The sequence below is a fragment of the Cryptomeria japonica genome, chromosome 8, assembly GCF_030272615.1.
Source record: "Cryptomeria japonica chromosome 8, Sugi_1.0, whole genome shotgun sequence".
In the NCBI taxonomy this organism is placed as follows: domain Eukaryota; kingdom Viridiplantae; phylum Streptophyta; class Pinopsida; order Cupressales; family Cupressaceae; genus Cryptomeria; species Cryptomeria japonica.
In genome coordinates, this window is record NC_081412.1 from 35492276 (window position 1) to 35505377 (window position 13102).

General features: G+C 35.7%; 1 protein-coding gene across 2 annotated transcripts in view; it reads left to right on the forward strand.

The window, feature by feature from the left end:
* Positions 1–421: 421 nt before the first annotated feature.
* The window catches only part of LOC131064572 (probable NADH dehydrogenase [ubiquinone] 1 alpha subcomplex subunit 12), a 108871-nt gene continuing 96190 nt past the window's right edge, over positions 422–13102 (forward strand). Inside the window, exon 1 of one of the 2 annotated variants that reach the window (XM_057998755.2) lies at positions 422–614. In XM_057998755.2, the coding sequence (XP_057854738.2) occupies positions 526–614 (89 nt within the window). In that variant the 5' untranslated portion in view covers positions 422–525. The remainder of the gene's footprint in view (positions 615–13102) is intronic. The other variant, XM_057998754.2, reaches the window with a different exon arrangement.

The following is a 13102-nucleotide window of genomic DNA, read 5'->3' on the forward strand; positions in this document are numbered from 1 at the left end:
ACAAAAAAAAGACTTATTTTCCCATTGACCTTCCACACCTCTTCAGTGTACCCATTGCACACTAGGTACAAATGCTAGTTTACCTATGTTCACATTTGCCATTACCATTACAAATTACTTAAATTTACATAATTATTTACACACTTTCAATATTCATAACTCTGTTAATAGATTATTAAAGACTTCTTATTACCTAATTACATGTTTTATGTTCAACATTCTCTTAAAACACAATCTATTATGTCCACTCAGCATCTATTTCACTATTATTTCACATAAGACACATACATTTTTCACCATTAAACCTCATCAATTTTAACTCTTCATTTTTCACCATTAAACCTCATCAATTTTAACTCTTCATTTTCATCGTTACTATCATTGTGACATACAATTCCCCATCATAACTCAAATAATAAAAAACAAAAACTCCAACATCCTTTCCCATACATTGCCTTAAAATTGTCTACTTAAAAATACCCTGTAAGATTTCGAAGGATCACTGTGTATTTTTTACGCGGAAGAATGGCTTCATTAATTAGATCTGCCATGAAAGCGATCAAGGAGAAGGGCATTTCGAACCTGTGGAAAGAAGCCAAGCATGAAGGATTTCTGTAAGACCATTTCTTTATCTGACTATTTTTCACCAAATTCTTTTCAGTACAAAATCGCAATGCTAAACAATACAGCTACTGAAATCGGATTCTAGGTTTTTCGAATCAAAACTAAATTTGTAATGCTTGGTTTGTATGGATTGAAAATATAATAGCCAATCCCAGGCTTTTTAAACCAAAAATATAATTATAATGCTAACTTGTATGAACCGGAATTGTAAGAATCAATCCTATGGGTTTTTATATCAAAGTCAAAATTGAATTGCTGGCTACAACGGGCTGAAACTATAGTATCAATCCTAGGGTTTTCTAATGAACACTAGAATTATAACGGTAGCTTTTTATGAACTGAAATTAGAAGAATCGATATCGGGGTTTTTTAATCAAGAATAAATTACAATGCTTGTTTTGCATGGACTGAAATTCGAAGTAGCAATCCTGGGATTTATTGATCAAATTTGGAATTTCAATGTTAACTTGCTACGGGCTGAAATTAGAGGAATGGATCTAGGGTTTTATTGTCAATATTAAAGCTATAACCGTAGGTTTGTATGTACTGGAATTAGAAGAATCAATGCTGGGATATTTTTTAAACATTAAAATTATAAATTTATAATGCTTGCTCTGTACTGAAATTAGAAGGATCAATCTTCAGAGGTTTTTTTCCATCAAAATTAAAATTATAATTGCTCTTTTTATTCTTCAAAATTCGATTTATAACGCTAGCTTTACAGAAGAATGAAGGTCAGTTTTTTCTTGCCAACATTAAAATTATAACTCCAGGATGGTCGGAAATTAGAAGAATCAATACTAAGTTTTGTTTTAATTAACTAAAAAAATAATTACGCTAGCTCTGTTTGGATTGAAACTACAAGGATCAATCGCAAGGTTTTAAATTGAAATCAAAACTATAATGGTAGCTTTAAACAAATTGAAACTAGCTCATATATTTTAAATACATCTATCTCAAATGCCTTGAGAATGACATCTTTCTGCATCTTGCTCTTGAGATATCTATGCTAGTTTATATAAGAATTTTCATGATGCTAATAATGAGTTTTAATATATTATAATTAAATTCATTTGTAGTTTTTTAAAAATGCACTAGGTTTATTACAAGTAAGTTTGTTGTCATGACATATATTTTTCAAAACATATTAATACTGTATTAGTATACTATTTGTTTTTTACCGATTCAATATTTTAATTATTCATATAAAATTCATGGTTATAGCCTATAGGATAGCTTAACTTATAAGAGATAAAAATATCACCAAAATGTGGATAGGTAAAATATCTCATGATTTATTAAAAACTATCAATATCAAAATATAAAAAACTAAAAACTAAAAATGAAAATATTGTTTTGTTTCCACAAAAAAATATAATATGAATTTATTTAGTAATACTTATGCCAATGTGTAATATAATGAACGGATACAAATCAATTGAAATTTTGATGTAATTGTATTTCATGGTCCACATTTATGGGAAAGAGAGATCCTTTGATAATACTAATTACTCTCCTAAGTGTTTTTCTTCATAACACAAACTAGTGCACTACTTTTATGTAAGTTTTGTCATCTCCTTGTCTCTGCCATTGCTTGTTGGCCACGTGTAGTTCCTTCTACCTTGGTTGCTAACCTTTCTTGACTCATTTTTATGCTCCCCCATGTTTTTGAGATTAGGATGGGGGGGAATGTGTTTCTAATATGAGTTTTTTTTTGGTCCATTTTTTACGGGATGATAGGGAATGACTATTAAAAACCTAAAGAATTTTTAAAAATATAATGAAGTTTCAAATATTCATATGATAAAAATGATAACGCATTCATTAGAGACATTAGAGAACCTCAACACATAACATTAAACTTGGATTGAGATTTTACATGAGAATTAACAAACAAATTAACGAAATTTAGGTGCTTTTATTGTCAATGTGCACATATATTCTATAAGAATTACAACAAAAACCCAAAGGTTGCAAGTTTCAACTACAAAATAAAAAAACATAGAAAATATATAGGTGTCCTTAATCAGCCTTTGCTTTTGGTAGGTTTGCATCAAAATCAAAGTTTCAGTTTGAGTCACTGCCACTATGTGGGTCTGCCTCAAGCAATGGAATCCCAACCAATCCCTGTTGTGTCTTATCCTCATCAATTTGTATAGCATCCTTGGAATCAACATCCCAATGTGAGGATGAAGTTTGGCAATACTAAGGGGTTTGTCGATCTTGTAGTTGCAAGGCACTATGTATGGCTACCAACTTCCTTGATCATCTAGAGGTAAGGTTGTTCCTCTTGACTAATTGGATGAAGCTATACATGGACTGATTCCTCTTTGCAATATAGGAACAAAGGAATTGACAACTTATGAAAGGAGGCGAGTGGCAAGTATCCTCAACTTTGGTGCATCCTTATCATGCAACATCCGCCATCCAATAGAGTCGGTTTGAGCTAATGTAGCTCTATCCATCCTCGCCTTTGGTTTGCTTAAGGTTGGACCATGGATACTGACAAAGGCAAGCTAGCGTGTGCAAAGTAAGAGGGCTCCTCAGTATACAATTTTTGAAGGGCCTTTCTTCCACCTCTTCATCATGAGATGGAAGCACTTTTAAGCCTAGCTGCATACCATTCGGAATTTAGAGAATGGGCTGCCATACTAAGTGGGGTTTTCAAAGTGTTCCATCGTTGTGTCACAATGGGCCTAAGATGCGCCTCATAAAATCCCAAAATAGAATCCTTTCTATAAATGGTTCGCTTCATTTGCCCAAACATGTTATCAAAGGTCTCATAAATCTGTCCAAGGCCAGGGTAGTTTGTATCAACAAGGCTAAGAGAGTGTGTAACATCATATCTTATGACTTCAACAAGAGGCTTGATGTAAAAGCAATCGTATCTGCAAGTGCAAACAAGTTACAGAAATTAAAATTTCAAAAATGATTTAAGAATTTAAGAGACTCAAATGATAGAGAGAATGCTATTACAAAGAATGAAAATAATTACAAGTTAGAAACGTTAATAAATTAACTTGAATTTTTTATAATAAAACCAGCAATTTGTTACCTCATTTTGGACCACCAATCATTTTCGAGGATCTTTTTGTCGTGCCCTGCGTGAAACTAGGGCAAAAATCATTATCAAGGATCTTTTTGTCATGCCCTGCCTGAAACTAGGGCAAAAGTCAATATCAAGCATCTTTTTGTCATGCCCCGCTTGAAACTAGGGCAAAATACATATAAATCGCAGCCTTCTCAAAACTAAACTGCAGCCTTAAATAGTGATTAAAGCTTGGGTGATGGCAAATAAATGAAGAGGACCGACCTAGGGTTTTGTCAAAACAAATGCAAGGGTGATCACAATACAATTAAGGGCTGACCTAGCCTAGGAAGATAAAATTATTGGTGGATTATTCTAAGGGGCTCACCTGGCTAGGAAGAAACTAATTAAACTTTTTAGACTTGGTTGACTTGCATTGAAGCAAGGCAACCATTAGGTGAAAGTGCACTTGAAGGGTAGGAGAGGTTTTGAGGAGCATCAAGGACATCAGAAAATAGGAAAAGAAAATATAAGAAGGTAGATCAGGTCAGACATTAACAGCCAGGTTCGACATACAAAAAGAGTAATAATATTACTGCGATTTGGTATGAATATGATAATAGTTGACAATATTGTTGGAAATTAGTGTTCACATAGGTAATAGTTTAGTAGGTTTGTTATAAGTATTGAGAATAGGTGGCAGCGGTGAGAGTCTCATATCGTTTATGATTAGAGTGGCAATGATCATTAATGGTGGCTGGATACGCAACAATGAGGACTTGGTTCTCAAACTTTTCATATTAGTGAATGGATGTGTATGTCCCCATTCACAAGATGATGTAAGTGATTGTATGTGTTTGTCCCAATCACTATTGTCGGTTGTTTGTGAGTGGACGTGTTAGTCCCCATCCACAAATTGATGTATGTGATTGGAAGTGTTTGTCCCCAGTCACATTTGTTGGGTTGTTATGATTGGATCTGTTTGTCCCCAATCATAATTGTTGTGAGCAGATGTGTGTGTCCCTGTTCATAAGCTTGTTTTGAGATAGACATGTTTTTCCCTATCCAAAATTGATGTAAGACCTTGGATAGATGTGTTAGTTCCTATCATAGGATCCATTGATAGATGTGTTAGTCCCTATCCTTGGATAAAAGTACACTAAGCATAGTGAGGCTAGTTCCACTACTGCTTCTCATGAGTAGATGTGCATGTCCCTACTCTTATCATATAGGGTTTGGTGAGCTACTGTATGGTCATAAAGTATTGTGATGTACTTTCACCCCATGTTCAGACTAAGGGGGGGGTGTTGGGAATTAGTGTTCACATAGGTAATAGTTCTAGTAGGTTTGTTATAAGTATTGAGAATATCACAACATTCCCATAAGAGATTCCCATTATTGATTTGTTTGTTTGTATGGTTTTTGAGTTGTTAAAACAACTCATATTTTTTGAAAGTTGTTATGGGTAGTTTCCTAAAAGATAGGAAACTTAAATCCTATAAATATGTAGTGTTATGGAACAAAAATATGACGAAGCACGTATTATTTTTGAATTGAATCTTTTACAGCGTTTATTCTGCCTAAAATCTGATAAATATGATGAATCTATTCTTAATTACTTACTTTAAACAATATATAATATTTTATATAGTCTCTTATATATTAAATGAAAGCAATAATGTGTAATCTATATGTGTTTGGTTAATGCTATCAATTATGATTAGGGAATAAGGGAACACAAGGAGGGGAAATAGCAATGAGGTCCTCTCTTAAGTAGACCACCTCATGGTGGAAGACCGGTGGTCCCATGAGGCCAAGGGGGCACAACGAGTGTTACCTTAGGCTTAGGAGGGAAGGATTCTCGAGACACCCTATTGTAGTCTTCCTAACCCCTCTATCATGATTGACCATGGGTATAGGGCAAAAGATAAAGGTAGGATGGTAAGGGGAATGACTATGGGATTCCTCACGAGGTACACCACCTCATATTGATGGCAAGGGCCACATGAGGCCAAGAGGGATAGGATATCCGCTCTTGGGCCTAGGGTAGAGGAACATTCAGGCACCCAAACATGCTTCTTTATCCTAGCCTTGCTATGGTTGAACTCCATCAATGAGCTATATTTGTCTTATGATCAAGTTAATGCTCCTAAAACCCTAGTAACAAAGTTCTATGTTTTGCTTAGTATTTCTAATAAGAAAGAATTATTTTATTATTCTTTCAGTGATTATCTAACATGTTTGTAGGGGGTCTCAACTAGGGCTCATTTTGATTCAAATAATCTAAGTTGGTATGTGGTATCACTAACTCTATTTTACTCCTTGTTACCTTGGAATTTTGAGTTTAGGGCAAAAACTAGGGTATTTAATAAAGGGGACATTATACTTTTGTTTCACATTTCTTCCTTTAGGTGTTCTTGTTTGTAACCATCTACCCCACTCTGAATTAACCCCCATCAATTGTAAAACCTTTGACACCTCAACCATCCTCTCTAACAAAATGAAGTAGTTGACATATCTAGTATCAATAGGCTTGAGGAATTCCTTCCTTGAAAAATTGCTAAACAAAGCTAGTGAAGTTTCATAGATGGGAATGCGTCGCGAAATTTACAATATCTATCCAATGAATTTGTTGGAAGTGGAAAACACTCTGAGAGGGGGGGGTGAATCAGAGTGTGACAAATTTTAATGAGTTATACTTTTATGGACCTTGATAATTTTAATTCACTGTGTGCACAGATGGCTGAGACTTAACACATTGTTGAAACACATTAATGCAGTATGAAATATACCATTGAACCAACTAAAACATTTGATTCAGACCTTGTTTTAAAACAATGGTATTAAAATATTACACAAACTTGAAACATTAAAACAGTACTTTCAATATTGCATTACATAAATCCAACTAAACAGAGTATGAGATAAAGAGGACTAAAAATATGATGTATCAGAGCATACACTAGTAAAACAGAATGAAACACGACAATGCACATAACACAATATTTTTCATGAGTGGAAAACCCTCTTGGGGTAGAAAAACCACTCGAAAGATCCCTTATATTGATTCAAAAAAGAGCACCAACTCAGTTCACATGTTTTAGAAACCACAAGGCCTCAAGGAGCACCAACCCCTCTTCTTATCAATGAATATTTCAACTCGAGCTTACAACCACTGGTGATTTTATGCATGCATTTTATTCTTGCAGTCACAAAACCATCAGGGATTGAAGGGAGAATATTTTACCAGTCTGTACATATGAATAATTTTGCAACAATATTCTTCAAGGATAAAATTAACACTATCCAATCTCTGACAAAAAATCTAGTTTCAAATCATTAAAGCCTCATATGCTCTGAACAATATGGTTTCGAAAAACCCTGAACAATATGGTTTCACATCAACAAAGTTTCATATACTCTGTAACAAAAACAGAGTATTGATTCTTAAGAAACCCCTCGGCTGTGACTGGTAATCTACTGCACTGTTTAAAATGTTATTACTTTCTTCACACTTGTCTCACTGTATCTCACTGTTTTTCACACATGATCTGTTCTGAGAATCAAACGTTTTATATATGCCAAAAACAACAGACAAGTCTTCATAAGAAACTCACGAAGTAGTTTGCAAAACCCACGTTAGGGTTGAGAGAAAGAAACTGTTTTACGGTACACAGTTACAGCAACTGTTTTCCTTTCATTTTAAATAAACAGCTCTTCTTCAACTAACAGAAGATAAACAACAATAACTCTTTCATTCTTTTTCATTTCCAAAATAAAAACGGAATGAACAAAACATTTACCATAACTGATTCGAAAAATCACCAGAGAGTAACAATTTTTCTCCATTTCGTCCATTAATTTGCTCTTGTACAAAATAAAGATATAGAGAATACCTGTCATTGAAGACCATAAAAAAACTGTAGAAAAGCGACGGCCGAATCCACATAATCTTCATTTTATGCCAACGAACAGAGTCAAAAATACTATCAATCGAAAGCTTGCACTGGACTGGTAAACATATCAAAAACCCATATGCAGATTTCAAGGAAACGTTCCACATTTTCCGCATAATATACAATGATAGCTAGGGTTTGAAAAATGTAGAGATGAAATGCGAACAATCAAACTTCTTTTCCAAGCTTAACCAAGACTGAGCATCCGTAACAAATGAAAAAGAAACTTATTTGAAGTCCACATTACGTTGCCCACCACGTGGATCATTATTTCCAAGACATAAGTGCTTAGTCAAATAACATGTGCATTTATCCTTTACTGCCACGCAACCATCCATATTGCCCGATGGGAGTCAAAAACTTAACCATGATTAGGAATTAGCCACTACGTATACTTTTTGGCATCAAGGTCAAATCAGGGTCAACAGAATTAACTTGATAGCTTTGTTCTCATGTTAGGACATCAATTGGTGAGATACCTAGCTTGGATTGATACAATATGAAAATCTGAAATTTTTATGCAAATCTGGAATTAACCTTAATGCGGAATTTACATGATTAGATCCATCTTCTTTATGGTCCTAAAAATTAGCCAACATAACATGCTTAACAAAACTAACAGCAATACATAAAAGATAACATTAACATAAGATAGCAACAAAGAGGCACAAATCAACAAAAATCATCACATGACACAAGATTATGTGGAGAAAACCCTTGCGGGGAAAAAATCCACCAAGAAGAGAGGCCAAGTATGCATTATCTTTAAAACAAGATTACAATTTGTCACACACTTTCATACTCCTCTTTGGCTCCAACATGGCAGCACCTGTGTACCTGTGAACAAGCTCTTCATGCTCCAACATGTTCTTTCTTAGGTTTTTGTGCCTGTAGTTTAACTCTACATTCTATTGTTCCACATTTTTTTCACATTCAAGGAGCTCAATTTATAGAGTTGTAAAGAGGTATCATGCACCAAACTTGGCGCCCCAAGATGACTCTTCATTCCAAATGTCCCACCTTTGATTTTCCTCTTAAGAATGTGTAAGGAAATAGGTTTTGGCTCTAAAAACTTTCCCTCCAACACCCAAACTTGGAAATGGAACATCACATGGAAAATGCCACAAATGAAGGAATATCAAGAGACACTTGTTGCCTCTTTCCAAATGCCAACTTGGAGAAGCCCAAGAGTTACTTTTTTGACCTCTTCACTTGTCTTTTACCATCCTATTCTATGCGTCCACATTTGGGAAAATATCAATTAAATATTTATTTGTTCAAGTCACACAGCTAGTGGAATGCTTCATTCCTTATGAATCATATTATAAACAATGGTGAGAATAAAATATTACAAATTATTTTCCCAATACACCCTAAGTGCTTGGGGAAACTTTCCAAGGTTCTTGGAACCATGCAATATGACATAGGATCTACAAGGTAGATTGCAACTTAATCCTAACATTCTCCCACTTGACACCATACATTATACATACACCTGTAAGAATCATAGACAAGGGAAAAACATCCCTTAACCCATAGTTGGACTACTCGCGACTCGGCTCGACTCGCCAAGCCCTTGAGAAAAAAACTCGGGAAAAACTCGGCAACGTAAAAACACGCTTAATTTTAATAAAAAAATGCATTTTTTTGCAAAATTTAATGAGAAGATGCATCCAATGAGTCAATAATGATAACACAAAAGAAACAAGCCGATTCTAGATATATTTAAATGCAAAGTGTCTACAAAATCGCATCCTCATGAGGAATGTTGATGGCTGGAAGCAAAATAGTAAATAGTTTTTGTAAAACCAAAAGTAAATACATCTTTACAAATTACAATTACAACTTCCTCTTCCCAACTCTAGCTAAAACTAGAGGAGAGGTAAAACTAGAGGGTCTAGTCCTAGAAGTCTGCAGTGCGCGTGACTGTGCCTCCTCGCTCGGTATGGCTGGCTCATCCTCCATCCTGGATGAAGCTATGTCTCCACCTGCTTGTGGCACTGGCAATGACTCCTCATCCTCATCCTCTTCCTCCTCAATGTCATCCAGCATGAAACCAAATCCACCCCCTCCTCCTCCATAGTTTGCCTCTCCAGTGTTGGCATCCTCAGAAAACAATGGAGGCTGCTCCTGTGATGTCCAATCATTGTAAGGATCTATATCATCCAAGTCAAGTGGACCACTTGCTACTTCCTTTACCTTCCTTACGCGCAATCGAAGATTATATTGCACAAAGACAAGGTCATTGAGGTGTTTTTGAGCTAGCTTGCTCCTCTTCTTCGTGTCGATGGCTTCAAGCAAGCTCTAATTGTGGCCACAACTGGATGAACTACAAGGTTGACATAAGGTTCTGAGGGCAAATTTTTTGAGATTTGGGAATTTCCACCCCAACTTTGCCACCAAGCATTTGTAAATTAAAATTAGGTTGAAAGTAGCACCCCTCGCCGGGGTCTGAGGGTGAGAAAAAGAGGGGTAGAGAGATAGGTCTAGATCTTGGTGGAGATCTACAAACGCGCAATATTTGAAATTTCATCATTCATACTCATAGTTTCAAACTTTCAACTTTAAAATGTATAATACCAAGATTTCTTCAATGATAATTATGTTGTTATATGGAGCCTAATCAGACTCGGAGGTTAAATTTTCCCTACTTCTATCAGCGCTGTTTCCCCTTATATTTTTCGATGGGGGTTTGGGGGCAGCGCCCCTTGCGCGCTCCCGCGAGGCCAAAAATACTTTTATTATTTTATAAAGGAGTCGGGTGTTATAAAGTATAAGAAAGGAAAAAGACATATTGAAATGCCACTCATACATAAATGTTATATTTCATGTGTATATTCTGATGAAGAGAATGAAACTGACCTGAAAAAACAAAAATTGATAATTTTTTGACATGTTTGGGCCTCTTTTTTTAGTCTAGCCGAGTTTTTTAAAGAAACTTAGCGAGTTTTTGCTGCGAGTTAAAGTCATAAAAACTCGGCAAGTTTTTGAAACTCGCCGAGTACTATGTGAGTGTTCCATCTATGCCTTAACCAATCAATGCACCATCTGCATCTTCACCATTCTCTTATGCTGCAACAAGATACTTGCAAAAGCAACAATGATAACCACCATCAAGCAAAAAACTCGTCACATCATGTCACCCACTATTAAACAAGGAACATGCCAAGTTGTAACATATTAACTGTCATAGAAACCTGTGCCAATCTTTACATGAACACAAGCATTAAATTCAAATGATAACAAATGGCTCTGACTAGCTGCCTCATTTATGCCAATATGGAATAGGAACTACAACAAGTTGCTATCTTAACCATACCTAAAAAAGGGTAAACAAACCATCATAGATATAACTTCACGTCATCAACATAGCAACCCAAAACTGCAATCGAGTTATAGCCATCCTTCAATCTCAAATGCAACATACCAATGCACAAATTTTCATAGACAAGGCCAACTCACAAAGTCTACATCAATATTGAGTCGATCTTATGGATATAGACAGTTCACATCCGAGTCATCCCACTGCAATCAAATGGGTGATCAGCCCACACAACTGCATAACTCGTAGATCCTAAACAATGAAACATGCAAAATCATCATCACATCAGTAATCTGCAAACCTAGATATCAAAGAGGATAACCTGATACATATTCAAAATCTCCCAATACACAAATAATGTCAAATATGAAAATATATCAAGGCATACCAAGTCTATCTATAGTACTTCGCATAGAGGATGTGATTAACTCCTCTATTACTTAGTGTTAAGTAAACATACAATGATATGTAAAACCTGCAAACCAGTGTTACTTGAGGACACGTCCCCGACCCTTTTGATGCGTCCTTGTTTTCAGGACTTCTTGTGGACATGGGGATGCATCTGGGATGTCCTTGAGCCATCCCCAAACTTTTCCAAGATGTTGGAAACGTCTTGAAATCTTGGGGACAACGGTGAGCTGCAAAGGACGGTCAATCGTCCCAGGGATGGCTGACCAACCCCCTTTTTCCAATGCGATGTATGAAAAAAACGCTCAAATCACTTTAAAAAAATTGTGAAGGAGATCTTTTGTTTTATTTCTACAGAATTATATTGCATTTGTTGGTTAATAAAATAGATCAATCTCTATTTGGAACTCTACATTATTTTGAGAGTATACTTTTCATTTTATTGCACTGTGCTGGGAGAGAAAACTCTTATCTCTATTTCTCTAAATAGTTTTATTTCATTTACTATGACTTCATGTGGAAATTTTTTAAGAATAATCTTTGTAATTGTATGTATGTAAATATTCTTGTATATATCACTGTTTGTGAGATTTTTATAGGTAATCAATAGAGGGAAACCTCCTCAGATAATAGATGAAAGATTTAGTCCCTTAATTTGTCCGTCATCAAATTATGCATACAAATTTTAGGGTTAACAGGTGGCATGCTAAATTTGTGCATTTAGAGCCTTACTTGTCAAAATTAGAGCAAGGCAGTTAGTAAATTCAGCTCACCAAGGCACTACTCTCAATCCTCTACTCAAATTGAGTAAGAAACTTGAAGACGCTCTTACACAACATTGCAAGGCAATTCAATGGACAATAGAGATCCTAGAATACAACGAAAACAAGACACAAGTGCATGGTTTAGGGATGGTTTGGAAATCCAGGAGTAAAAGGAAGTTTCTGAAAGAACACTCAACAAGTTGAGCTAACATAATACAACAAACCCAAGTAATGCATGACAATAAATTTTACTTGAGTTTGTGGCTGGCAATGCAACTTTGGCAATTGAAAAGTCAAACTGCTTTATTTATTTGAAATTATTTCACCCACCTATGGAGTTCTCTTTATCATATAAATAGTATAGGTTGTTTGTTTTGGCTTGGAAGCTTTTGTTGAGACATGGACCAGCTAGGACTCGAACCCAGGACCTTCCATACACTGCTGGAGTGCTCTACCACTGAGCTACTGGCCCCTCTTGGACCAGTCCATCGTCGGTCCGGGTGTGGCTTATTTCCAACACCAACACCTCCCCTTAAGCGACACCTCTCGTGTGCTTGGGGCTCCTAGCTTGGACCTGGCTCTGATACCATGTTAATTTTAAGCAATCAGATGTTAATCTAACCAATTAAATTATAATCAGACTGTGAATAAACAGTAACAGTAATAAAACACAAGACACAAGACACCAATACCCTGGGAAAACCTCCCTCTTGGAGGTGAAAAACCCAGCCTTAAATATGATATGTATTATCTCAATTGTAGGCAATTACAATATAGCAAACTTATGTCAGATTGCTGTTCAAACAGCAAGTTGGTGAGGTAATGAAGGATGCAGCCCTAATCAACAGAGATGACCAAAAGAGAAGATCAGCAGCAGATGTCTAAGATAGGTTGGAGCAGAATTGCTGAAGATCTTGACAACTTCGCCTAACAATATCCTTGACTGAATTCGCACAAGTGAAGAGTTCGCTAATGTAGGAGAGCAGATTGCATTTGCTAA